A 26,510-nucleotide genomic window follows, 5' to 3' on the forward strand; every position below is an offset into this window, starting at 1 on the left:
CGGCGGGGGTGGGGGTCCCGGGAATGCGGGGCGGGCCCGGGGGAGGGCTGGGGAGCCCGGGAGGAGGGGCCGCGCCGCCCGGCCCGCCCTATATAGGGCGCTGAGTGAGCAAGATGCTCACTGCCAACAGCGGGGCCGCGGGCGTGGGGGGACGGGGCAGACGGCGATCTCTTTGCCTGTGCTCCTTCGTTGAGTGTGGGGTGCGGGACCGAGCACGGGGCGTCCCGAGCGGCGGCGGGCGGAGCGGGGCAGCCCCGGCAGCGGGAGCTCCACCGGTACCGGGCTGTCCCGGCGAGAACAGCGGCCCCAGGTGCGGAGCCAGGCGAAGGGAGGCTCCGCTCCGCGCCGTGCCCGCCGCTGTGGGCGGGGGTGAGGGCCGCCGGGCCGGGGGCGAGGGGCCGCCAGCATGAACATCCTGCTGGAGCTGTTCGTGGTCACCTTCCGAGTGCTGTGGGCGTTCGTGCTGGCCGCTGCCAAGTGGCTGGTGCGGCCCAAGGAGAAGAGCGTGGCGGGGCAGGTGTGCCTGATCACCGGGGCGGGCAGCGGCCTGGGCCGTCTCTTCGCCTTGGAGTTTGCCCGGCGCCGGGCGCTGCTGGTGCTGTGGGACATCAACACGCAGAGCAACGAGGAGACGGCGGGCATGGTGCGACATATCTACCGCGAGCTCGCCGAGGCTGCCCCCAAAGGTAAGCGGGGCTGCGCGCTGCCCCTCGGAGCCCACCTGCGGCCGTCCTTCCCCGGGGAGCTCCCTCCCCCTCCCCCCCCGAGCCCCGGGACGGTGCCAGGTGAAGGCCCTCCTGTCAGGGAGCCAGGCGGAACGGTGCGGGCCGTGTCCCGGGTGTCCCTTTCGTCCCCGCGGCGGCTTTCGGCTCTCAGAGCTGGCAGAGATAGCAAGCGGGCGAGTTCTCGTGTACCACGGTGACACCAAAGTAAACAGAAGTTTTAGTGCGTTGGAAGTAAGTTTGCTCTTTTGCTCAATCCTTTATTTGCCTGCTGAAATCCAACTAAGAACGTTTTCTCTTCTCTTTCCCCTGTATTCCTTAGTAGCTGGAGACGGAGAGAAAGATGCGCTGCCCCATTGCAGCTTGCAGGTTTACACATACACCTGTGATGTGGGCAAAAGAGAAAATGTCTACACAACAGCGGAGAGGGTCCGCAAAGAGGTTGGAGAGGTTTCCGTCCTGGTTAACAATGCTGGCGTGGTCTCCGGGCACCACCTTTTGGAGTGTCCTGATGAGCTGATTGAGAGGACCATGATGGTCAACTGTCACGCGCATTTCTGGGTAACTATATGTTCATTCATGCTACCTTTTCTGTCACTTAATTTGAGGGAATTAGCTGCTGTTGCCTAACTTCTGTCTCCTTGGGTTTTGCACTTGGTCTTTCTCATTTGCAAGCTCTCTGCTTTGTAGGCTTCTTTTTTAATTTTACCTTTCTATTTAACAGGTAATGGTGGGTATTAAAGTTATTAATAAATTGCTTTGAATTGACTCTGTGCTCTTAGAATCTTGAGTTCACAATCTCATACATTTATTTAGCCCTGGGTATGAAATCTGTTGCAAACGTAACTTCTGAATTTACCTTAAAGGTTGTTGCTGTTAAGGAATGACTTTGCTCCCTCCCTCTGTAGTCTTATAGCAGAATGTCAGCAGCTTTAAGATGCTGTTTTGATGATGGTTGCAATGGCAAAGTTGCACACTTCTGGAGAAAAAGGCTTATTAGAAGCCCTGCTGCAGATCTTGTTTGAATTGCCTTGGAGGCAAATTGTTGCTTTTGGTGGCTGGGAGGAAAGGCCAAGAAATCAAGCCAAGAACACTTTTTTGGGGGGGAATCCTGTGTATTTGTCATCATAGCTTTCTCCTGGGGTTACTGGTGGAAGTAAGAAAAATCTTCAAAGTTGATTCTGAGGTGATACTGTTTCTGTAAAAAGCAGATTGTTATCAAGAAGAAGTTATTTTATGAAGCTATTTGACCTTGCTCTTCTAAATCTTGTTTCCCTGCAAGTTTTATTTTTAATCTCACTGTAGTGTGGAGCTATATAGGTTAGTATGTTGAAGGAGAGCATGATGCACACTCGGGTTAGCGTTAGCTGTCAGACTGAGCCCATTGTGTTAGTATTGAACTGTTCTTTGGTCCTTCAAACAGTGTTATGAAATACACTTGCATAACAATCAAAAGATTAAGCAATCTGAAATATGCTTCAACTTGAGCTTTCCTTGGCTGTTCTTACCTTTGGGTGATAAAATTTTGTAAAATCCTCCTCTTTAAAACTTAGAAGGGCCTCACAAACCTGGGGCTTTAACATGGAAGTTAAATGCTGTTTCATAACCCTAAAGGAGCCCCTTCAAATCTGCGCTGTGAAATACTTAATGGCAGAGCAGTCTTTTTCCAATGTATTGTAAAGCTTGCAGAAAGTGTGCTCAAACTTCAATGCACATGAGATTGTTTAGAAACTTTTAAAGTATATTTTAAGGCAATTTGGGCAATTTGAAAGTTTTGAAACAGTGCATAAGACCCAGCAACAGCTAGGAGCTCTGCATGTTCCCTTCATAAAAGTGAAACTGATGCTGAAGCAAAGAGAGATGTGCACTGGATTTAATGACTGTTATTGATGTGGTTTAAAAGCAGAATTGACAAAGTTTCCAAGAACTCTAAATTATGACATCACCACGAATTAAAATATGGGAGGATTCTAAATTCTCCAGCTGTTCTTCCTTCAGGCCTAAGTCATACACTTATTTATAACATTGTTTCAGAGACCTTTTTAAAGCATCCTGTGTGTGTTCTTTTGCAGCAATTAAATATTAGGCTTAGTCTAGTATTGCTGTGACTGTTATTTCCATAAGTTTCATTAATCTCTAAATGTTAGTATCAAATGGCTTTAACTACACCTTTTTAGATTACTTTTTTTTTTCTTTAAGATCTGAACTGTGGAAATTGAGATCTTGGCATAATCTTCTAAGGAGCAGTCAACACCCTTTCTATTTACTTGAGGATCTGTTCATATGTACGCTTCCTGCAGATCCTGTGTCCTGCTTTGCTTTTCCTTTTATTTATTTTTTGCTCTTGGCAAAGCTTTTTCCTAGTCTTCCCCTTTCTGATCTCAGAAAAGACTGGCTTGGCCAACAGTGGGTGGACTTGTATTAGAAAATAATAATACTTAATTCATAAGATATCATCTGAATCAGCTGATTTGAAGCCAATTTTTTTTAATGCAAGTCAATGCTGACTTAAATAAAACAATCTGTCTAGATGTGTGATGTCTTATGCAGCTAGACTTTTGCATGTCAGCTAAACTGGTGGTCCAAAAGCAAAGCAAATACTCTGGAGCATTATGTAGACTTCCAACTATTCTTGAAGGATGTTTCATCCAAAAAGCTGTAAAAGGATTTTGTATTGACATGAATCTTCCGTGTAATATTGCTCAGTAGTTCAGTGTTTGTGCTTCTGGGGTCTTTTTGGTTTTTGTTTTTCCTTTCCTGTGTGACAGTACATTTTCCCTCACACTTTGATCACTAACAAGCCTCAGTTTGCTTCTACGTGAAAATGTCAAATGGAACTATGGCACTGTCCCCTTGAAGCCTCTGAAGTGGGGTTGATTGCCTGTTCTCTGTGCAGGTGAGCTGAACTTGTTTTCTGTTAGCAACTACGATTTGAAGGCTGCTAAACCTCTGCAGTAGGCAATAAAACAAAAGCCTGTCACTGGTTTGCTGTTGTGACTCTAACTGGGCTGTGTACCATATCACAAACTGGCAGTAAGGAGAGCTTTAGCAGCATACCACAGCCTAAACAGATGCTTTCCATTTTGCTGACATCCATGATTTGTATAAGCCTTCCTATGTGTGTTCTATATAAACATGTCACCAATGCATCATGTAGCAATTTCCACAGCATAAAATCCATTGCAGTATTAAAAACCTGTTATTTCATGCTGTGATAACTTGAATGCTTCTGATATTGAAAACACAGGGACAAAATCCATTCTCAGTTTGAAACAAGCCAGCTCTGGTTTACTATAATTTGCAGATGCATAAAACTGTAGCAGTAATGTAACAGTATCTTTCTTGCCAGTCTGTTGCAAGAATAACTTACTTGGCTGCACTTGTCAATTACTGGAACAGAACTTCTGCAGACAGGGAGCTCTTTTCCTTTATGTCAGGATCCAGATTTGAAAAATGTTTAGTTAGTGCAAGATTAAGCTGTTGCTTTATCTATTTTAAGCAAAAAGTTTTTTTTCCTTAAGGTTTTACAATAAAGCTTAAGTGAAGTATCTGCACTCTGTGTTTTAGATCATAGAAAAGTATTCAATAAACCTACCATGCAAATTATTTCAGGATGGATTGGGATTTCTTGTATCTATTATTCTGCCTGAAAATGAAGTAATAAGCCACTGCTGAATAGAGAGGTATTAGAATTGTACCTCAGTGTAGTTCCTGGTGACTCCTCCCAGATTCAGTAGTTGAACGGAGCTAGATGATGATCAGGCGCCACAAAGTTCTGTGATAAGAAGGTCCTTCTGTACAACAGATCTTCAGCATCCGGCTCTGAGAGAATAGTGACAGTACTTATGCTTTTCATTGTTGTCTCAATCCTCTGAAACTTTCAACTTGAAGTTCTCCTCCTAGTGAGTTCTCTTCAACTTACCAAAAGGGGGAAGCAAAAGCATTTAGCTCCAGCTCTGTCATATTTAAAAAGAAGTGAAAGGCTAAAGCCTGGACTTGTACGTTGCTGTCTCACTGTTCATTCACTTATAAACTACTCTATTTCTGAGGTTATGTGTGTACATCTCCTTCGCAGGGATGTAACAAATTCTAAATGGTCCAGTGCTGATAATACAGGAAGAGGTGTACTGCATAAGAGGGAAATACTGCTTGAGTAACTTATTAATATATAATCCAAAATATCATATAAATAGATATATAAATATATATTAGATATATAATCCCCTAAATGTAAGCATATCTTTGAAAGAAAAAGCTTGGTGGAAGCTAGAGAGGTTACTGAATTAAATACATATTTATGCAGGTTGTCAGCTTAAACAGACTGAAAGACTTGCTAAAACCTTGGAGAACAAGTGGCTTATCTATAAGTACTGATCTAATCTCCAATTCTAAGGATTCTGTGATTTTAATCTCATGTAGTTCCCCAGTGTTCCATAGAACTCATACCTGTGGTTAGTTTAAATATGAAAATGTTGCACATCAAATGTTCTCAGTGACTGTTCTATAGAAGAAAAGATAATTTAATTACATGAAGCTGCTATCTGAAACTGTACCAGGACAAATCTTTTATAAACGATTGGCATAGTAGTTTAATTTTTGTCTTCATTTCTGAAGTTCTAGTATTTACAATGAACTATATACACAGTATTCTACTTATGTGCCAACTAGCTGTATTTAGCATTTTGGATGAGTGGAGTTAGCTGTCTTAATTTTTAATTTCATGATAACATGTCCAAAGAAGTTTGCTTACGAAGTTTATAAGTTCTTGACTTTTTTCTTTGAAAAATGAGTTGGATCAAATTCAAGCCAAACCATGTGTATATGATCCAAAAAGTGTCATCAAAACTAACTCTTCCCTTGCAAAATGATTCCAATTACATGCCACCAGTAAATTACCCTAGACAGCACATGTGTTTCATATAATGCAGTAGCATGCTGGGTAATGAAAATGAACCAAAAGCAGTCAGGCTCTTAGCTACAGAAATAGGACATTGGTCATATTTAAATCTTTCAAGTGCTTTGGTATGTTTCTGTGGTTCATATGTTCTTGGGTTTATTTCTCAAGGAAATAGAGGAAATCTTCTATCAGTTGAGGAAAATACTGTCTTCCAGATGTAGTTGTCTAAAATATCCGTCTTTCCCTCTTATGCAGCGATGTACTTAACAAAAGCTGAAGCAAATAAATGGCTGTGTTTGTATTTCTGGAGCATGAGCGAGCATAAGACTACTGGCTTGGAGCTTTCTTTACTGATGTATTGTATAGTGTACCATGACCATGTCAAGTATGGTTGCCATCAACCTGGAGTCTTCTAATCTGTAACAATTGGTTACCTGCATCTTACAATCTGTATGAATCTATAAAGTAGTCTTGTCATATTTAAGTTGTTGTGATTGTTTTTTTTTTTTTAATCAGTCTTACTGACTTTTTTTTTTTCCAGTTTTCTGATCCTTTTTGAGGAAATAAAAGAAACACATCTGATTAGGCACCTAGATCTCTAAGCTTCAGCTGTGGAAGGGATCTTGCATTACTTCTAAGAGCAGACGCAGGTGTGGATTAAAATGTGTACTTATTGATCTGAAGAGTTGTCAAGCATGTTGGGTTGGGGAGGTAGGTGAGTCTCAGCCGTATTCAAAAAGGGAGGAAAAAAAACAACACCTTAGTTTGTCATCTGTAGGAATTGTGTGAATTCAAGCAATAAAGCAGTAAGGGAGAGAGGAGCCCTAGCAGAAGAGCTCCTAGAGCTCTTGGCTTCATTTGGCAAAACTTCCATTGGGACAGTGGGAAGAATGTTTTGAAGATTCTTTGGATGTGTTGCAAATCTAGCTTTCCTGCAAGTATGTTCTACGCTAGGTAATCTTAACTTGTGTGATGGAGAATGCTGACCTGTTTTGTTCAAAGAGTAGTTGAATCAATGCATCTCCCTTTTCTGTAATGGTATAAAGTGTTTTTAGTCCCCGTCAGTTCGCAAAGCTGAAATGATGGCTCAGTGGGTCTTAAAGTGCTTCAATTACACTCAAGCTTTGTAACTGCTCTCAGGCATGCTTTTGAGGTGAATTTTCTGCATCATTTGAAAGATGTATGGAACTTGGGCTCAAAAAACAGAAAATATTCTCAAATTGCAGCCTATTAATTGTTTGTTGCCTGTAGGCCGGTGCCTGTGAAGGTGGTTTACCACGTGGCCAGCCAGTTACTTCCATGTGCTTGCCTTGCTGAAGCTTGCAGAGTTTAGGTGAAAGCAATAACATTATTTTCACAGAAAAGTAATGTGATAGGTCCTTTAAGGGAAAGGAGAATTACTCTGAAGAGAACGTGCCAAGACTTCTCAAACTAATTGAAGTACACTTGAAGTATTAGTCAATTATTAGTGGCTTGTAATTCCAAAGCCTTCTAAAATAAAGCTGGAAGTGCAACGTAGCTTGCAGAGGAGAGGTCCTTGAGGTAATCTCACACTTCAGTCTCTTGTGACTTTTATGAGGGTTAGAGACTTGTCAGCAAACCATATCAGTGCTTTCAGGATTGCTAATCTGCTCTGAAGAAAATGGTGCTGGATGAGTGATCAGTGTGGTGATTAAATTCCTCCTTCTTCTGGAATGAGTTAAGTCAGCTAAATAAGCAAAAACCCCTACACTGACTTTTCTCTGATATTATGGTGTTACTTGTGAGAAAGTTGGGAAGCAGGAAACCTTGAATAGAACGATAGATTTTGCTGCTGTGGTGCTTAACCTAGCTTGAAGTGGAGAGGGTGCCTCTGCTGTTTCAGGGAAATACTCCATATAAAAGATTATGCATATGCCTTCTTTGTCCTGTGGTGGTTAGAAGAGCAGTGCTTTGATAGAGTATGATGGAGTTTTAAGTTACTGATCGTTCTGTCTAAAGTAACATTTATAATTTTACAAAGAGTAACAATGTTAATGAGATCTTAACACATTATTACCTTTTTGTAACAACCAAGTGAGGATAGCATACTTCTAGAAGACAGATGTGTTTGTGTGCTCAAATACAGAGAAATGTAATCTTTATTAATGTCTTGCTAACCCAGTATTTTCCTCATTGTTAGGACCAGCCTTAAGTGAACAATGTGAGCTAGCAATCCTTGCCTGTAGTTCTGAGGGCCATCAAATACTCTGGCTAGACAGGTTGAGGGAAGATGAATGTTGTGTTTTTCCAGCACTGTTCCTGTCACTTTTTAGCACTACACTTTTATAATCTTCTCTACTTTTATCTATATGAGCTGGAAAGTATTATCCTTCCCCAGTGCGTCTCATAGTTTGATTTGATCTGGATCTTTTTGTTTTGCATCTGTGTGTGTGAGGTTTTTCTTGTTTGCCTGAGGTTTTTGTTATGCATTTGTAATATTAAATCTTTCTCGAGTCCTCTATGTAAAAGCCAGATTATCATTTTACTTGATAAATCTTGCTCCCCAGCCTTTAAGGTTTCTGACTGTTCACACTGATAATAAAACTGAGTAATTGATACGTGTGTGCCTTTTGTGAAGAGTGGTAAAAGTATTTCTGTACAGGCAATCTAGTACTGAGTCACATGTGATGCTGTATGCTTGTACCCATGGTCTTAGGCTTCTTAGTCTGTATAAAAATATGTGTATTTCATATACACACTTTTATAGCTACAATCTAAATAAGTGGGCATAAACTGCTGGCATCTCAGTTTCTTATCGTTTGGTTTGAAAGGAGATATGTCACAAGCAGGAAAGAGATTTACATCAATGCTTAAACTTCTGAATGAACGCTTTGTTCTTGTAAATAATTGTATTAGAATAATGATTTATATGCCAGCCAAATTAACACTTGACACAAGTGAGGTATCACAATCAGGAGGGGAGGGCGTTATAGGCCAAGGAATGCAGAAACAGCTGCAGAGCAGAGGTGACTCTCTTGGTTGCGTGCCTTTTGAAATTCAAGTTTGTTTGGCTGTTGAATTCTGCACCTAAATGTGCCCTGGTCACTTCTGCCATCTGTTTGAACTTGTGTGACAGCTTCTGAAGCACTCCACTTACAGCATTGGTTTGTATAAGTGCTTGAGCATATGCTTAAAAGTAACTTGGCCACAATTTCTTTTGACTTGGGGAAAAAAAATTCAAGACAGCTTAGTGGTGGCAAGCATGGGGCATCCCTTGAATCCATGTCTTACCTTACACTAGTTTTGGTGCTCATCTGATCCTTGGATGAGCCAGTTCAGCTCACAGAACTCTCCCTAGGGAAGCTTCATTTTCTTAGCCAAATTGATTATTTTTGTTTCTTAGAGACTACACTTGCTTCATCAGCATTTTAGTCACTGACCAAATAGTAGTTGTGTGAAGGAGACTGAAAGTAGGATAAAACCACGTGGCAGCAGACAGGACCTCTACAGCTGTCTAACAAAACCTCATTCTTGAAAAGGTTTTCTAGAATAGGATGAATGGGCTTAAATCATTTAAATAGGCATACATGGTTCCAAGCTATAGTAAATCTGCCGGTCATAATGGTCTGAATTTAGTATTTTCACTTTGTATTTCAAAAATTTGCTATCTCCATGTGATTAAAAAAATGTTGCTCTTCATTCAGTGATTTACTTCATAGTAAATTGGAGCCCTCTTTTTGGGTCTTGCTTATTCCTAAACAAGCTTTAAAGCTAAACTTTTGTTCAATTGCAATAGCTACTGTATTTTTTAGTTTCCAGTAAATTAGACTATTGAGTGGAGAGGGAAGCTCTCCTCCTAATCCTGTTTTTTTTTTTTCTTGTGAGATATTAAGTTATGGTGCAATTAATTTCCTTTTTTTTTAAAGCCACTGATTTGAAACTGTGACCTAGTTACTCAGTTGGAAAGGGTGAATGAAGTGACTCAGCTTTCATCTGCATACAGGTATTGCACAGCAATAACAGTGCTGTGAAGGTACTGCCTTAAGGTATGTAAAAAATCAGAGACAGTTTTTTTTTCTATTTAGCCACATCTTCAAAAGTCAGTTACGTAGATTGTAAAACATGAGTGATGACTTCATATTTTCCCTAAGTGCTGTTCTCTAGTAATATTTGGAAATATGCAGACTAAAATATTAAGTGTTACCAAGTATTCCAGAGCATGACTAAGCTTATGGCAAGCTGGAAAAGAATGTGTATTTGGAAGTTGGATTGCGTTCTTGTTCACTGAACGGAATATTCTGAGCTCTTATCTAATAGTTTTTCTAAAATGGATTTGTTATGTGGATTTTTCACTGACTCTCAGTGGCACGTTTTCATTTTTTTTTGGTCAAGATTATCAGATAGCTGGCAATAAATAACTGCTCTCCAAATGGTTGGACATTTGCTACAAACTTGTGCTAATGAAGGTGAGGGACTAATGTGTTTGTTACACTAATGTCAACATCGCTCTGAAATACCACAAATCCTTTGACTGGGCCATTTGTCAGTATATAAACAAAGCAGAATTTCTAGTCATTTGACTTCGACGGGGCTTAAATGCAGCTTTTGTGGAAAGAAGTAGCCAACTGTTAACTTCTGATATTGCTTGACCAGCAAACTCTAAAGTAACTTTAAGTTTGGCATTTGGATAAATGCAAGTTAGATCTTTACTGATGGATCTGCCTGTGGAAGAAGATGTTGATAGTGCTGTCTACTGGAACTTAAGTCCCTTAGCTTCTTATAGCAGTGTTGGAGCTCTGTTAGTTTTGAGAGTATATAGAAAGCTTGGATGCTAACATGGTAGTTTAAAGAAAGCAAATCCTTCTGCTTGAAACTGCATGTTACTTTTCAGAAACTACTGCCAAGTGTATAGTACCTGCTTTAAATTGAACAGTAATCATGGTTTGGTAGTGTTTGTGTCTGAGAGCATACTGAAATACTGTTTGTAGACAATAAATGTTGGCTCACCTAATGAGATATCTTTGGGCAGAAGGAAAGAGTTCATCTTTTCAGTGTGATCTGAAAGCTTTGGTTCTCATGCTTGGTTTTCTCTTGTGCTGAACAGAGAATTCTGCATGTATGCATTTGTTCCCAAGTTCCACTAGAGATTTACCATGTTTATTTTGCAACGTGAGGCAGAACTAAATGCATAGCTAAGGCTTCAACAGCCCTCTTACCATGCTATCTAACCTACTATTAAAACTTCTCAGCTTTTAAAATTGTAGTTTGGCATTTGTAATGCACTATCAGTGGCAACTTATGTTCTGCATTTCTGCCCTGCTTAAGGAGATAAACTCTTCCCCTTGCTCATTGTTAGCTGTTGAGAATCCAGTATGATTGTACCATCTGAGCTTTAAAAGCCATTGAAATTCAATGCAGACAGAACTGTCTGAGTGCTCTGATTGAACACCTTTAAGAAGCTGGCAAGGGAGCATAGTCAGTGGAGGGCTTCTGGTAGCAGGGGAACATCATTTTATTCTTGAAGATAACACGGTATGCATGTGTCCTGGAGTCAGCTGAAAGTACATTAGTTCCAGAGCACTCTCATCTGGGTGCTCTGCACTGCCTTACTGGGCTCACTTCATCCAATTGAAAGATCTTTAGAGCAAAGGAGAAAGAGCTGAAGTGGGGAAAAAATGCTATTTTAGAGCATGATAACGTATTACAGAGAGAAGTATATATGGGAGCTACAGGAGAGAACTAACAGAGGAATCAGCATACTTCCCTAAGATATTTTTTTATAAACTCAATGCAGGGACAAAGAATGCAGGGCCTCTGGTTCCTTATGAACTTTTCTCTGCAAGAGCCAGAGAAATGTTTGTTGAGAAGAGAGCTGGTATCCTTAAGTGGAAAACGTACTCCATCATTCATAGCCACATGAAATCAAAGATTTGCAGAAAGTGAAGAGCCCTAACTGTACAATTGGTGATTTAAGTAGCAGTATATACTGTTGCACATATCTAAAGCAGTTATGCAACCCATATCTGTAAGTACAGATTAAAGTAGATAAGTTTATATGCATGCATGGTAGAATATATACAAGCATGTCCATGAAAGGCATCCAAATGCTTCCACAGAAATGACTGGTGCAGCATACACTCATTAGGAAGACCAGACACTTAAGTAGAAGTCTGACGTCTGTGGGTGGAAATAATTTTAAAAGCTTTAAAAATCTACAACCTGCATCTTCTCAGTAGGAAAGAATACAAAAGATCTCAAGAGCAAAAAAGTGGAGGCTGCATGCCAGTCACATGAAAGCTTTAACTTCCACTTGCTGGTACAGAATTAACAGGGGTAGTTCAGCTTGAATGCCCAGAAAGCATACAAAGCAGTGGCTTCTCTAAACAAAAGTGAAAAGTTCTTAAGGAGAAACGGGGGCTGTCTTTAGCTGTGGTACATATACCTGAAGTACATGCTCTAGGTAAAGGTGTCTGAAGTGCTGCTATGGTGGTGAACACAAAGAAAAGGTTTATGTAAGGCAACTGGGAGTTTGATTAGCTCTAGATTGCCGTAAGCCTTAGGCAATGATAGAATTTCCATCTTGACTCTCAAGAAGAAAGTTTCCGAAGCAGGAATTCTGTTATTTGGGTAGCATGCTTGAGCACTTACCTACACTTCAGAGCAAGGGGAGAACAAAGCTGTTTTCTGTTCCAGTCCTAGTTATGCAATTTGGGGTAATATCACAGGAAATGAAGCCCTTAAACGAAAGGGGAGGGAGAGACAATGTAGTGACATAAGGTAACAAAAGTCTGTTGCAAGGTCCTTTCCGAAGCACTTTCATATTCCACTCTCTGTAGACACAACCCTTTTCCAACTAAGCCCTGTTAACAAACTATACAAAAGACAATTTAGCCAGGCTATGTTCAGTTGTCCTAGGCTTGGCATAATTAGTTCTGGTAGTAAAGAGTGGAAAACAATGATTAATGACTGAGAGATAAGTAGTGGTATTAGTTTCCTGTGATTTTATTTTTTTTATTAGCATTACTTATCTTATCTTTACTATCTATGCATTGTAAACAGCTTTCTGGCACTAAGTTCTGATTAAGGAAACTACTTCATTCAGTTTCAGCTTTCTTCTGATACACTCAACGTGAGTTTATTCAATGTAAGAGGAGCTGCCACAAGAGCTGAAACATTCACTGGAAACAATGGTAGCTATTGATATTGAAATGTCAAGGAATTTTGTAATGGCACCCGAAGTGCTACAAATGCTAAACAATGTAGAAATGTAATTATGGACTGTAGCATACTTTTCTTTAGCAAATAGCGCGATACATGTTTGTTACTATTAACAAACCCACTTACAAACCTCAGTAAATGAGGTTTAGCCTAGTTTTCTACAGATATGATGCTTCTCAGCTGATTAAGCGTCTCTGAAGAAGCAAGGGATTTTGTGGATGGATCAGCCGTGAGAGATGAGAGCAGGAACATTAATTACTGATATGAATTAATAAAAAAAATTAAATGCCAAAAGAAGTGATTCAAGTAATAGGTTATGATTTTGCTAAGCAAAGACTCCATGTACTTCAGAGTCCTATTTCACACAGAGTTAGAGAAAAAGAAAATATATTTATTTCTCTGTAAATCAAATACAGTTTTATCTGGTGTTGTCTTAGTGACTTAGTTCTTTGGAGTACTTATTTTGTTACCTTCACCTCCTAACCTGGTTAGATCTTATCTATAGTTTCACTCTACCTACAAATGTAGGGCACACAGTATTGGCGTGCCCGTGTGTGGCTTTGCTTCCTTGCTACTTGTCATCCTTACGGACTTCTTGTTCTTTCAGGAGCTTCTGGTTGCAAGGCAACTGTAACATTATTACTGTGCATGTACGTTAAGCATTAACTGCTGTTGCAGTTCAATATTAAAGGAATCCCCATGGTCCCAAAGCAGTGGGTTTTTATGTGAAGGACATATAAAGCTTTAGTGAGAAATTAAAGGTTGTGTTGCCTGACAGGAGGTAAATAACTAAGGGACTCCTTTTGAAATGAAATATTGGAAGTGCTAGCTTTTTATTTTGAAGGCAAGGCCCATTCGGATAGTTTCTTTCCATGCTTTTAATACAGCTGTCTGTGGCAGCTTGGCTTGAGGAAGTCATATGTATGTCCCATTCCTTTTTACTCTAGAAGGATCTAGGTGTGATTACTCATGAACAATCCAGAGGAATGGGTGGCTTTTTTAATTCTTTACTTTATGAAAATTACGTAATTCTGACTTGCTTTTCACAATAGTTTATTGAGAATAGAAACTGAAGATCAAAAATAGCACTGATCTCTACAGCCATTTAAATATTTACTTAGACAGTGGCTAATTATCCAGAGGGGGCCCAGTGCTTCTTGAAACCATCCAGTAGAGACATCTGAGCTCCTTTTAAGTTGAGGCACAATTTTGGTCCCTTACATTTGCAAGGTCAACAGTAGTTGTAGACTTCTATCTGCCTTCTGTAGTCAGCCTGTTAACAACACAGCCGTGTCTGCTGTGCTGTGTGGTCTCTCTAGTGTCCAGTTCAGGACTCTTGATGTAGTCTTTGCACAGTTAATAATCTCATCTTACGCTAATATTTTGGAGATACTTCTATAGTGGAATTTAAGAAAGGTGGGGATATAATACAGAAGTAATTGAGATGATAGCACAAATGTCAAATTATTGTGCTCAGTTCTCATTGGAACCAGTTCAAAAATGAAAGGGAAATGAACAGTTAAATAAAGAAGTTATGATATGCTTTGGTGTGTGAGAAGGCATTTTTGGATATTATAACCTCTAATGAGAATAAGTTCTCCTTTGGGAGTTACACAGTTCTAGGGTATACTTTCAAGGTGCTTCTGAAATTATTTGGCAATGGCTTTTGTTATAATGCTGTAAATGAAGTTTTACCCTGTGTTTATAAAATGTATTTAAAGTGGTTATCTTCTGAAATAGGAGAGACTATATGACTATAGTTGAAAATAACTTCAGTATATTTACTGATAAGTTTGCCACGGGGTTTTTCTGCCTTTCAGGTGCCTCACTTTTTCTTTCAACATGCAGGAGTGCATTACTGCTATCCTATCCAGTTTGGAGAAACCTGCTTTAAGATGTAGGTTGCCACAGCCAGTTTGCAGAACAGTTTGATGTACTCTTTCGTCAGGCTTCCCTACCTTACTTTCCAGTTATTGGAATGGAAAGAAAACTGGGCTGGGGCATGTGATAACTTCTGAGTTTTGCCCCATGGCAGCCATGTGCTGTCCTGCATGGAAGCAGGAGAACCTGCAGTGCTGTACTGTGGTCCACGAAGAAAGGGAAGAATATAAAATGTCCATGCAAGGCAAAGAGAAGATGCAAGGTGCATTTTAAATAGAAACTAGAACTTTTCTTTGTCACTGTCTCCATTGCTTCATATTAATACTTCCATGTTATTAGCCATGGCAGCAGGCTGTTGTGACTTCTACCTTAGTTCTAGGCTTAAATAGAGTCATCTGGATGGGTCTGTGACTAATGTCACCAACTCTGCTTTGTGGATCTGGCTGAGAAGTTTTAACATGAAGATTAAAAAACAATGCAGTTACCCAGATGTTGTACCTACTTATACTGTTATGCATCTGGCTGTTCTGGCAGTCAGGAATTACTGTGGCTTGAGTAAAATCATTATCTGTTACACCAGAATGCCACTCTTGTTGATTAACAACAGCAATAGGAAAACTTGCCTATTCCTATCAGCCCCTGAAAAAATAACTTCACTCTATCCACCGTATATGAAGGAGTCATATGGAAAATAAGCTCTCTCTTTGGCATAAAGGAATTTCTGCCTTTATGTAATGCAGCTTGTTTATGCTATCAGAATAGTTGTAAAGGGTGGTTGGGCATTGATGGAAGGCAGAAAATATGGAAAAAATACTGTATTGAAAAGTAGAAACTTTAAAGGATCGTACATATTGGTACCTTCTTTGTTTCTTTAATATAAAAATAAGTTATAAACATGAGGTAGCATGTACTTTTCCACTTCGGTGTGCTTTGTGCATTCAGTATTCATTGTTTTGAGCTGCATACATCTAACATTGTTTTCTGTGTAGGCTTGCTTTCTACTTTAAGAATAATTACTCCAAAATTTAATTAAAAAAATCACTTTCCCAAACAGAGTATTTCTTCATATTCTCATTTGCTGTATTTAGGCTAATTTGTCTTGACATTGCAGCTGTGCTGTTCTTTGTGTTGCACAATCTTTTGAGTTTTGTTTCATTAAGAATGGAACTAAAGAATTTGGGGAAGGGGAGGGAAGAAGTGCTAGACTGTTAGAAGTTAATTTGCCGTAAACCAAAATGTTGAGAACAGATTACGAAAGCTATGAAGTGACATGTAAATGCTTGTTCAGTTTCACACTTATGAGAAATAAGTCATTAAGGCTGTGTGCGCATGGAATACATGTTACAGCTACTGGGAATAATTTGTTCTTATATATTCAGAAGCACAGAGGAAATTGCTTAGAAGGTTTGGTATTGGTCTTTTGTGGAGCCTGAACATAAAGATTAAACAGTCTCAAAAAACAAACAAACAAAAGAACTAGCTTTGTTCTCTGTTTAGAATAGCTTCTTACATCTGTCTGTCCTACCTACCTGCTTTATCTAATCTGAACTGCAGGTTAGAAAACTTGTTTGTACCATACTTTGGGCTCTTTTCTGTTTTTCTGGGAGAGGGGGAAATAAAAAGAGAGCAATTCTGAGTAAAGAAGATGCTTAACTTCTTAAATTTCTTGACTTTGAGTACCGCGTATCTTTCCTGATTCCTCGTAGCATAATTCCTTTCATCTACTGTACTTTCTGGTTCATCCTCTGTGTTGAAAAGTGTATGACATTTGTCATTAATAAAAGACCTCACTCCAACTTGAACCACTTAAATTATTTTAGTTATACGTCTTCCTCTGCAGCTGTGAGAGGTAAAATTGAAATTAAAAGATCAAACCTGGAGGCAGATAGTTTGATTAAATCATTTCAGTTATTTTGGGGCCTGGTTCTTGACCTCTAACACCATGGACAATACCACATTTCTTTCATAGTGTCTTCTAATACTTTTTTGGCGGAGGATTAGTGTGTCCATGCATCACCTCAGAAAACAAATGTGGGCTGTGCTACCTGTTCAGACAAATGCCAGATGGGAAGGCCACCCAAGAGGCATCTTGCCCCTGAACCAATCGAACTTTGAACCTCTTTCTCAGCATCACGACAAGCACAGAGAAGATGTCAGGTCTGGTAGGCAGATGTAGCTGAAGCTGAAAGAAACTAGAAACAAGAAACTAGGTTGGTCTGGTTTATGTAACAGACAGAAAAACTGGGGACCAGAGTATGGAGGAAGCTGCTTTGATCAACGAAGTAGGCTGTGCCAGAAGCTCAGTAACAATACTGATTTATTTGGGGATTACTTATACCGCGAAAGAGAATAACTTCACTTTGGGATTGTTTTTCCCAGCAAGAGGAGGTTGGGAGGAGCAGTGGGCAAGCCTTACTCTGAGACTGAAAATGTGTCCCCCGATAGGGTGTGTCTGCCTCTCACCATGCATGTTTTTAAGTACTGACTCCCAGCTGCAGCAGATGGCTGGAGGATGGCAGCACCAAGATGACTTACTATTATCCATTTAGCTGAGGTGCTGATAGTTGACTGCTGTGTTTTGTATGTTTTTGATGATGCAACTATCTTTATCAACTGTAAGAATAGGTAATAATATGGATTTATGGACACAATCACAATTCAACATATTTCCTCCACAACTCTCAACAACAACAACAACAACAAAAAAAAAGACAAAAAGATGACAATATCATAGAGAATAAAAAAAAATAAAACCACCCCAAAAGCCTAAAGAAGCACTTTCCTGTTGATTTTTCTCCTATGAGATGAACATTATGTGTGCCTTGGATGTGGTAGGACAAAATAAATAAATAAATGAATCTGTTGCTACTCTTTTCTTTCTTTCTCTCTCTCACTTTCTGATGGACAAACTCCAAGGCAAGTGCCTCTTTCTTTCTGTCATTCCTGTGCTTTGCAGGCAGGGCTTCAGTCTGCGTTATCATGCTTTCTGGCAGCGTGGGGTGGCAATCAGTCATTCCAATGTGATGTGGACAGATAACTGAGACCTAAGTGGAAACTGCTGATGGAACTGACTAATGCTCTGGAGGGGAGTAAATTGTTAGCAGGACTGAACTGGGAGCTCTGCTGTCGTAGGAGGTTGGTGTGGAAGACCTGGGCCAGTATACAGTGGTCAGTGTCGTGGGGTGACAGGAGAAATAACATACTGTATAACTTGAGGAAAGTGAAGCTTCTTACCTTTTTGAGACTGTTGCCTCGTGCTGACCAGGCTTTCTTGCCATGCAACATGGGAAGAGAGGCTGAAACTTCGTGTGCCTGGCACAGATTAGTTTAACAAGTGAACTAAATTCTTGTCTGAGGCTCTATATAAGAGGTTTAGAGATCCCTGCCACGAGGAAAGAAACAAATGCAAGACAGCTTGCTCTCAGATTATATTTTATAATTAGTTTCATTATACAGTTATGACAGAATCTAGGAGTTATATGAATCAACAGTAGAAAAGGCAAGGAGTCAGGAGGTCTGTTAATCTTCTATCATCTGCCAGCTATCCAGTGAAAACACTCTTTTGTGTGGTGTTAGGAGGTCTGGATTAGTCATTTAACACCTGCAGGCAAAAACGTTGTACAAGAACATGTGAAAATCATTAGAGCAAGACTATCCTAACGTCTGTGATTGGAAAATGCAGACAGCATAAGAATGGAATTAGATGGATTCAGCTGTAGCTTGCATGTCTCTTTAATAACGCAGCTGACAAGATTCAGACCAACAATTAAGCAAGCAGCAAATACTGCAGGGGCATTTGCATACTCTGGGTTTGGATCCAAGTTACATGGGAAGACTTGGTTTCTGGGAGGACAAAGAATTTGTAGTTCTATCTGAGTCAGAATGGAATAGAAGCTTTGCCTTAGGTAGATTTTTTGTGTTAACCACATACATTTGTGATTAACATACATTATGTGAAATTCTTTGACAACTTAAGTGTTCTAGTATAGAATGCTGATTACCTACAAGCTGAAGTAAATAATAGCTGAGCAAACCATTTTTCTAATTAATTGACTTCAAGCATATATGGTGTTCTGATTGATATTATGTAAAAAACATCAGCATGAGTTGGCTTCAAAAATGGGTGACAAAGCTAGGTAGTATAGGAGAGGTGATATTCTGAGAACTGCCTTCAATTTATCACTTAAAATTTTATTTTTTAGAAGGTGTTAGTTCTGATTTGGGTGTTTAAACAAACAAACTTTGAGATAATCAAAGTGGTGGTTAAAAGCACTCAAGCCTTCATCTTGACACTTGATTTTGTTTTATCTTTGAAACCCTTCAGGTATGGAATTAATGGATATATACATCTACTTTTAGTTAGAGCAATGCTAATGGGTACTAGTAAAGATGGGAAACAGTTCAAACTAGCAGATGTTTAGTGTATTTTGTATGTGAAAGGTAACATCAGCAAAACATCTGCCTCTCCAATATTTCATTATTGTAAAATGCACAGGGTAAGTTAAGTGGATAAAAACAACCATATCTAGCTGAGAAAATACATCATCAATAATTAGAACTGGTAATTGGCACCGATGTTAACACAGAAATGCTGAACAGCATAATTAAACACTTTGCATTCCTTTTTCTGTCTTAAAAAAAAAAAGGGTGACTTCCATTTTAGGTTCAAATTATCTCTTTCTGATAACTGGTCTCTTGCAGAAAAATAAACATGTCTGAGCTCAATTGATCTTTTAACCTTCACGTTTCTGGAGATACAATCATTGCTGTCTGAATTCACAAACATACTGTAGATTTTCTGTTGGCATTTTTGAAAAAACAAGAAGTTCCAAACCTATACAGTGATCTTCTAAATTCTTTATAATAAACTGAGGTGACGTTTTTGAACACTTATAACTAACGTAGCAGTTCGCTTATTTTCTTTTTCTTGTTTGTTTTATTTATTTTGTAGACCACTAAAGCATTCCTTCCCAAGATGCTGGAAATGAATCATGGACACATTGTGACAGTTGCAAGTTCTTTGGGACTGTTCAGCACTGCTGGAGTAGAGGTTTGTTGGATTGTAATAATCTGGCTTTTTTGTGTTAGCAGCTAGAGAAAATAGTCAAATCTTCAAAGGTATTTGGATGTTACAGTAGTATGGATACCAAATCACCTAACAGCCCTCTGTGAGTGGGATCCACAGGACTCAAGCAGACACCGTACTTGTGCTTGCCACTTGGAGCGAAGGCCTAGGATAGAATTTCATTCAGAATGCTGAATGATTGTTGAGTAGCCTGGTAACTACTGGTAATTCAAAAGGTATCCATCTACCCATTCCTGCCAAGAAATGTAGTGCTAAGGCCGAAGCCAAAGGCAAGGATTTTTGAAAAATCATGTTTTTTATTTCTTTTTTTTTTTCCTGTGAGGAAATGGCTACCTACCTTCCTTGCAGAATAGATGGCTCACCTGCTTTACTAGGCTCCAAGTTATAAGCAGTAGGTCATCTAGGTCCTGGCAGCCATTTGAGAGCATCAGTTTCTGTGACTCATTTGATACGTAAAACTAGGTAAGGATTAGAGCGTATTAGCTTGCATTTTGAGTCATTAGTACAAATGCAAGTGGGAACAAAAATCATTCAAGTAGTGAAAAAGAATTAATAAGTCTAACAGAATGATGGTCATACTACCTTGTAAGATGTGGGGGGGTGCATATACTTAAGGCTCAATCCAGAATCTTCAACTGCCCTTGTTCTTTTAGCAGAAATGAATTAAGCTGGTGTAAGTTAAGGCTTTTTTTTTTTTTTTTTTTAGTGCATTTACTTTCTTGAGAATTCTTGAGAGAATGTCCTAGATGATGGGTGTGGGCACATCCAACTGAAAACTTGAATGCTACTGCTGTCTCTGCAATTATTTTTGAATTTTGAGTATTTTATGAGATAAGCAAACTATACCATTTTCTAAAATTAAATACATAATACAACCAAATCTTTGTTATACCTTCTATTGAAACTAACAAAAAGTAAAACATTTCAGATTTCTATACCTATGCCCTGCCAAATCACTAAGCTTCTTCACATCGGACCCCTAGGTAGTATTAGATTTCTGTCTTCCATTCCAGCATTTAATATTAAGCAAACTGATAAACAGAGTAACTTGCCATATGAACCTGCCTAATTCAGAGACTTGAATCCAAGTTAATCTCATACATTCAACTTTTCTATTTTCATGATTCTGTGCTGATTGCTTTAAAATTGAAGTGACAAATGAGTTGATGTGATGCTATATTCAGTGGGTGTCTTTTTTTGTTACTTTCTAAGTTTGTGTAGAATCACATCAAATATGTTTTGGCTTTAAATATGATTCATATCTGTCCTTTTAAGGTGCTATTTTTTTTTTTACCCTTGTTCATTGCCAACACAGGATTATTGTGCTAGCAAATTTGGAGCTGTAGGTTTTCACGAGTCTTTGAGCCATGAACTGAAAGCTGCTGAAAAGGATGGAATCAAAACAACTTTAGTCTGCCCTTATCTTGTAGATACAGGAATGTTCAGAGGGTGCAGGATCAGGTGAGTAAAATTTGTCTCCCTTATGTTTGTAGTTTTTATAAAAGTACTCGATGGTAACTTAACCTCATTACCATAAAAATATTAAAATAAATACTATGTCTGCTTGCATATGTTGGTGAGTTCAGTAATACTGACCCCAGAAAGGGACTTTCTGAATTTCCTTTGTCCCATGGTACTTAGCACAAGTTTTGACCTATATTTCCTATAACTGAATAGCGAATGCAAAAGTTGAAGTATTTGTCTTTGTTAAGGCATTCCAAAAAAACAAAAGTGAGTTAATGAACTTTCTGACATTGGCAGTCCTTTATATATATCTTGATTAATCAGCTTTAATCAAATATTTCAGAAAAGAAATTGAGCCTTTCCTTCCACCGTTGAAACCAGAATACTGTGTGAAGCAGGCTATGAGAGCTATCCTTACAGACCAGCCGATGATCTGCACACCTCGCCTCATGTATATGGTCACCTTCATGAAAAGGTAACGTCTGAAATGCCACTTGGTTGCCAATACAAGCAGCAGAATGCTAGTAAAATGCATGAACATGTCCACTTTCTAGATTTAAGCACCGTCATACCTATACAAGCCATAGGTGCTGTTTAGTCATAATTCCTGTCTCTTGGCTTGCATAACTGTATGTTGCTTTCTTGGGAAGTTCCGTAAAACTGTGATCCTATGTATTGTACATCCTAGTTCTGCATTTCTATTATCTTCCATCCTCATTAGATTCATATTCTCTTCAACAGACTTTTCTTCTGTTTTGTGAGTTCTTATTCCCCCATTCCTAAATAAAAAAGCTCCCAGCAAAGGAACCTGTAACTGTTTGTGTCTAGGACCAGTATGGAGAAGGCCCTGCCTGCAGACTATCTAGGACTCATGTCAGTGCAGTAAACAAATTGAAAATCTGCACATTTAGAGCCAAATTGCAGAGTCTGTTTGTAGAAAAGGTTATTTAAAGGAATCATCTCCTTTGTTCTGCCTAATACTTCAGGTTTGGGATGAGAACTCTGTAACTAGCCTTCTATTTCAGTGATTCAGTGTAATACAGGAGTTGGCTTGATTCCACTGATGTATCATCACTTGCATGCTAGTTTGTAGAGAACAGTTTCACAGCTGTATGGATTTTTCTGTTTCTTTAACCTTAGGTGTGTAGTAGGAACTTTTAAAATCTTGCTGTTCTGTGCGGGATGGTTGAAACGGAGAGCACTGGGATTTTTGCTGTACTTACAAAGCAGTTGTTCTCTGCTTCAAGTCTCTCCTGGTGGATAGGGTCACCAAAGATTAGGGAGAACCTTGACTGCTCTCATATTTGCTGGAAGAGAGCATGTATGTCTCTTCTGCCAGCAACTTGAGAATGCTATGGTCTTTGAGCTAGCTTCAACCAGAAACTCAGAGGGTGCTTCAGCACTGTCTGCACAAGCAGTGCCTCCTGCAACAACAGTCACATCAAAGGCCCTTGGGGTTTTCTTGCATTCAACACTTTAGCTTCCAACAGGGAGATCAAAGCTTCTGCATAATCCATGCCCCAGGCAGCAGCACTTAGATCAAAGGCCCTCCAGTGGCTACTGCACAAACAGTACTACTGCCAGCAAAGACACCTGTACCAGTGACATCTATTTCAGTGATCCTTACTCCTAATGCCTAGATTCTGTGCATTACTTTCCACTAAATGAGTGTCGGTCACACTGTTTCCAGAGGCTGAAGAGATCCCGTCTTAGTCCTTCGCTAGAGCTCCCGAGTATTACCCTTGAAATAAAAGTAGTATTTTATGGGTATAGGAAGGAGGGGAGGGTCCATAGCCAGATATTCATCTCATTTTACCTTTTCAGATAAAATTCCAAGGGGGCAGAGAGGAAATTGCTTTCTTTATTTCAGACCTCTTTTTGAGGATGGATGATTGAGTTTAGAATATGTGCAAAAGTTGTTAGGCACCTGGTGATCAAAGAATTGCATAAACTAATACTAATTCTGAATTAGATTTTCCTAAATGTCTGATGACTTCTGGCACTACTTCTGGCTGTTAATAGACCTTCTGTGGTGCGCTTTCCACAGGTTTGTGAAGAAGCAGTAGAAAATCTGTTCTAAGCTGATAGCTGCTGAACAAATAACTACTTCCTCCTCCTTTATGCATGCCTGGGTCTCTAGAATTTCAGTTTTCTCAGTAAAACGCCCCGGAAAATACTTGTATTAAACTGTCTTAGGAAACCCCTGCGATAGCTATTATGTTCCATTTGAGAGCCCAAGCACATAATAAACAGGGCTTTTTTTATTTTTGTGCCATCTTTTAATGACTTTATAACTTGTGTTTTGCAGTATTCTGCCCTTTGAAGCAGTTGTGTGCATGTACCGGTTTTTGGGAGCAGACAAGTGTATGTACCCCTTCATTGCTCAAAGGAAACAGGCTACAAACAACAATGAAGCAAAAAATGGAATTTAACACTGGTTTGGATGGACTAACATTTATAGGTGAATATGATGTTACCTGAGTGAATTGTGAAGTGCACTTGCATCTAAGAGATGCAAAAAGTCATCATCTTACTGTGGCATTCTCTTGGGTCCTCAACCTGTGTATTGAACTCTAAAAATCAATGTTTTTTTATATACTGTAAATAAAACTGACTAGTGTACTTGGAAAATGTGATAGGTAAACAAGGTGAATTTACAATGTAGCCGCCACCATTGTCCTTTTAGAATCTCACTGTATGTACAGTAAACTAGTCATACTACTTCTTGTAGGGATGCACTGTGTGATATCTCTTCCTCAGCTTACCAAGATTTATAAGAGCTGTCTACAACCAGAAGATGCGATGTCTCAGAAGTTGTTCGTTTTTCCCTATGGTGTTTGGTGAGGGGCGGGGAGGGAAATCTTGATATTTAAGCTACTGCTTATGACCTTTTAGCAAATTCAAGGACAGTTTCTGACTGCATCTCTTTGCTTGTCAACCCAAGCTCTCTACAGGACACATGGCCGAATTGTGGTGTAATTCTCTTTTGTACCAATTGTGTGTATTCTATTTAAACAAAGATAAAAATTTTCAAAATCTCTGTAGATTCAAAGGCAAGTGAATGTATCAGAAATACAGTCAAACTTGTACTGGCATCTGGTTTTCTAGGAATGCGGTCAGTGATTTAAATCAACTTCTTTTCGAGTCACTTGATTTGAAATATGTTCTCTCCTTTTTCCCTCTATGTCAGAGTCCAGTCTGCTGTTATGGACTATGTTTCTTTTCGTAGTACTTATTTCTGACAGAGTTCTCCCACCCCCTGAGGAAGCTGTTGTACTAAATTTCTGTAACTGGACTTGTGCCTAAAAGACAAAGCAACTCAGCTGAGATACAAACTGTTTATGTAACTGCTGGTCATATGCCAACTATTAGCAAATGAAAAATAGAGTAACGCCTGATGCAACTTTACATGTGGAGTATGGAAGGGTGTAAAGATTTTTTTGAGTTGTACTCACATTGTAGAAGAGCAAACGACATTTTTACAGTATTTTTTGTAAAGAGAACAATTTTGTGCCTTGAATTTGGTAATCTGTATTAGTGAAGCATTGTAAAAGTGAACTTCTACCTCTGTATCTTAATGTATACCATCCACTTGTAAACTACTATTGGACAAATTGTTATTACTTTTTTTAGAATGTCTTGTTACATAGTGACCAATGCCTGTGGTTATTAAAGTGAGCCACCTTTTCCTTAAATCAGTGATTGGGATGCTTCCTTGAAAGACTAGTTCAAGCTACTTGTGCCGAGCTCCATAGCTCTTTACCATCAGCACAGTTCACATACTTGTTGCTCAGTTCCTGTGTCCGCTTTGTCAACTACAAGGTTTAGTCTAATCTCTTAAGCATTAGTAAGTACTGTGAAATTAGGCTTTAGGAGTTGGCAGTTTGTTTTTTTCTTTCTAATTTCTAACATGAATCAATGTCAATGAAGTAATTGGTCAGTGAGCATCTGAAGAGCTTTGGTTTTCTATAGGACTTCATTAGATATACATAAAAATAACCTGGTGTGGATGTGATTTTAAGGGATTAAAAAATGTTTCGGTGTAGTTGCAGTTACTACTTATTACATGCACATAGCATACATACATTTCTTTTTTTTTTTATTTTATACGTTTGGAGAATAGTGTTTTAACTAAACCTGTTCAGAAATTAGTTTAAAGTAGATGAAACTGTTTACATTAGCCCTTATTCCAAATTCCATCCTCTTTTGAAAACGGCTCTTAATTTGACCCTGGGGAAGTAATTAACTTCATGTTCTTGCAGCAAAGTCACTAAAAGTACAACAAATTTCATTCTATTACACAGCATAATTTTAATGCACTTTTTTTCCATTCTAAGGTGTTTTAATCTATATTGCTGTCTGAGACTAAGCAGCAGCTTTTATAGTTGATATATTGCTTCCCAAAACACTTACTAGTCTGACAGAAATGGAGAAATAAAAAGCTGACCATAATACGAAGTTCCTATAAAGCATCATACCCTTTTATGAGGGTAATAGACCAACTTAAAAAGCAAGTTTCGGGGTTTGTAGAGTTCTACTTCAGTCAGCAGATACGTTATCATACCAGTTTCTGTGAGCTCAATACTATTCCAGAACATATGGTTCATCTCTCTGTTTGAACTGTTTGCCTGAGGCTCATGATTGGTGCCCTCTGTGACCATGTTTCTAAAAGTGTTCAGACCCTTAACTTTCAATCTCCTGTTCAAAAGTCAATTAGCTGCATGGAGAGAAAGGAGATAACAAATGCCATGCAGATCTTAGAAGAATTGCTTAAGTGCTTGTCAAGAGGTCCTTTGAGACTAATCTTATATTTTTCTAGTTTGTCAAGTAATACCAATGTTATTGCATACAACATCCCTGGAGACAGCCATAACTACAGATTTAGCAGAACCGATAGCATGTCTTACAGAACGCTACACTGAGCATAAGTTCAATTCAAGCTTCACATTTAACAAATTCAAAATTCTCCATTTCAGGGAAAAAAAAAAAAAAAAAAAAACTGATTCGGAAACAGTTTTGGAACTTCTGTCAACTCTGACCACACCTTAAAAGGAATAGAACATTAGAAAGATCTTCACTCTTCCAAGGCATTTTTTTGTTGACTCCATGGCTTTCCAGTTGCACAGGTGCTGCATGCAGAGCAGGAACTGATGACTTGTGGCTAGGCAAATGGAGATTTCTCCTGTTTAGATTGTCCTAAACTACTGCAAGTACCATGTCACATTCAGAGCTTCCTTTAACACTGCGGTCAGAAACTATGACAATTTTTGTGTAAATAGAT

The 26,510-nt window shown here is 39.1% G+C and overlaps 1 protein-coding gene and 1 long non-coding RNA gene across 3 annotated transcripts in view; one reads left to right on the forward strand and one right to left on the reverse strand.

The window, feature by feature from the left end:
• The first annotated feature begins 119 nt into the window (after positions 1 to 119).
• Positions 120 to 24,924, forward strand: RDH10 (retinol dehydrogenase 10 (all-trans)). Of its 2 annotated transcripts, none has more exons than NM_001199459.2 (6): positions 120 to 686; positions 1,045 to 1,283; positions 19,631 to 19,729; positions 21,081 to 21,226; positions 21,573 to 21,704; positions 23,538 to 24,924. In NM_001199459.2, exons 1-6 carry the CDS (start codon positions 407 to 409, stop codon positions 23,659 to 23,661), a joined length of 1,020 nt encoding a protein of 339 aa, NP_001186388.1. In that variant the 5' UTR covers positions 120 to 406; the 3' UTR covers positions 23,662 to 24,924. The 2 variants fall into 2 exon arrangements, with proteins under 2 accessions (NP_001186388.1, XP_015138266.1); XM_015282780.4 differs by having other exon boundaries at positions 1,048 to 1,283.
• LOC121113132 overlaps positions 948 to 26,510 on the reverse strand; it is a 30,823-nt gene continuing 5,260 nt past the window's right edge. The window contains exons 3-5 of the long non-coding RNA XR_005858031.2: positions 12,229 to 12,316; positions 4,421 to 4,544; positions 948 to 1,920 (exon numbers count right to left, since the gene is read on the reverse strand). This is a non-coding gene — a long non-coding RNA (uncharacterized LOC121113132). The remainder of the gene's footprint in view (positions 1,921 to 4,420; positions 4,545 to 12,228; positions 12,317 to 26,510) is intronic.

The sequence above is a fragment of the Gallus gallus genome, chromosome 2 (assembly GCF_016699485.2).
Source record: "Gallus gallus isolate bGalGal1 chromosome 2, bGalGal1.mat.broiler.GRCg7b, whole genome shotgun sequence".
Lineage (NCBI taxonomy): Eukaryota > Metazoa > Chordata > Aves > Galliformes > Phasianidae > Gallus > Gallus gallus.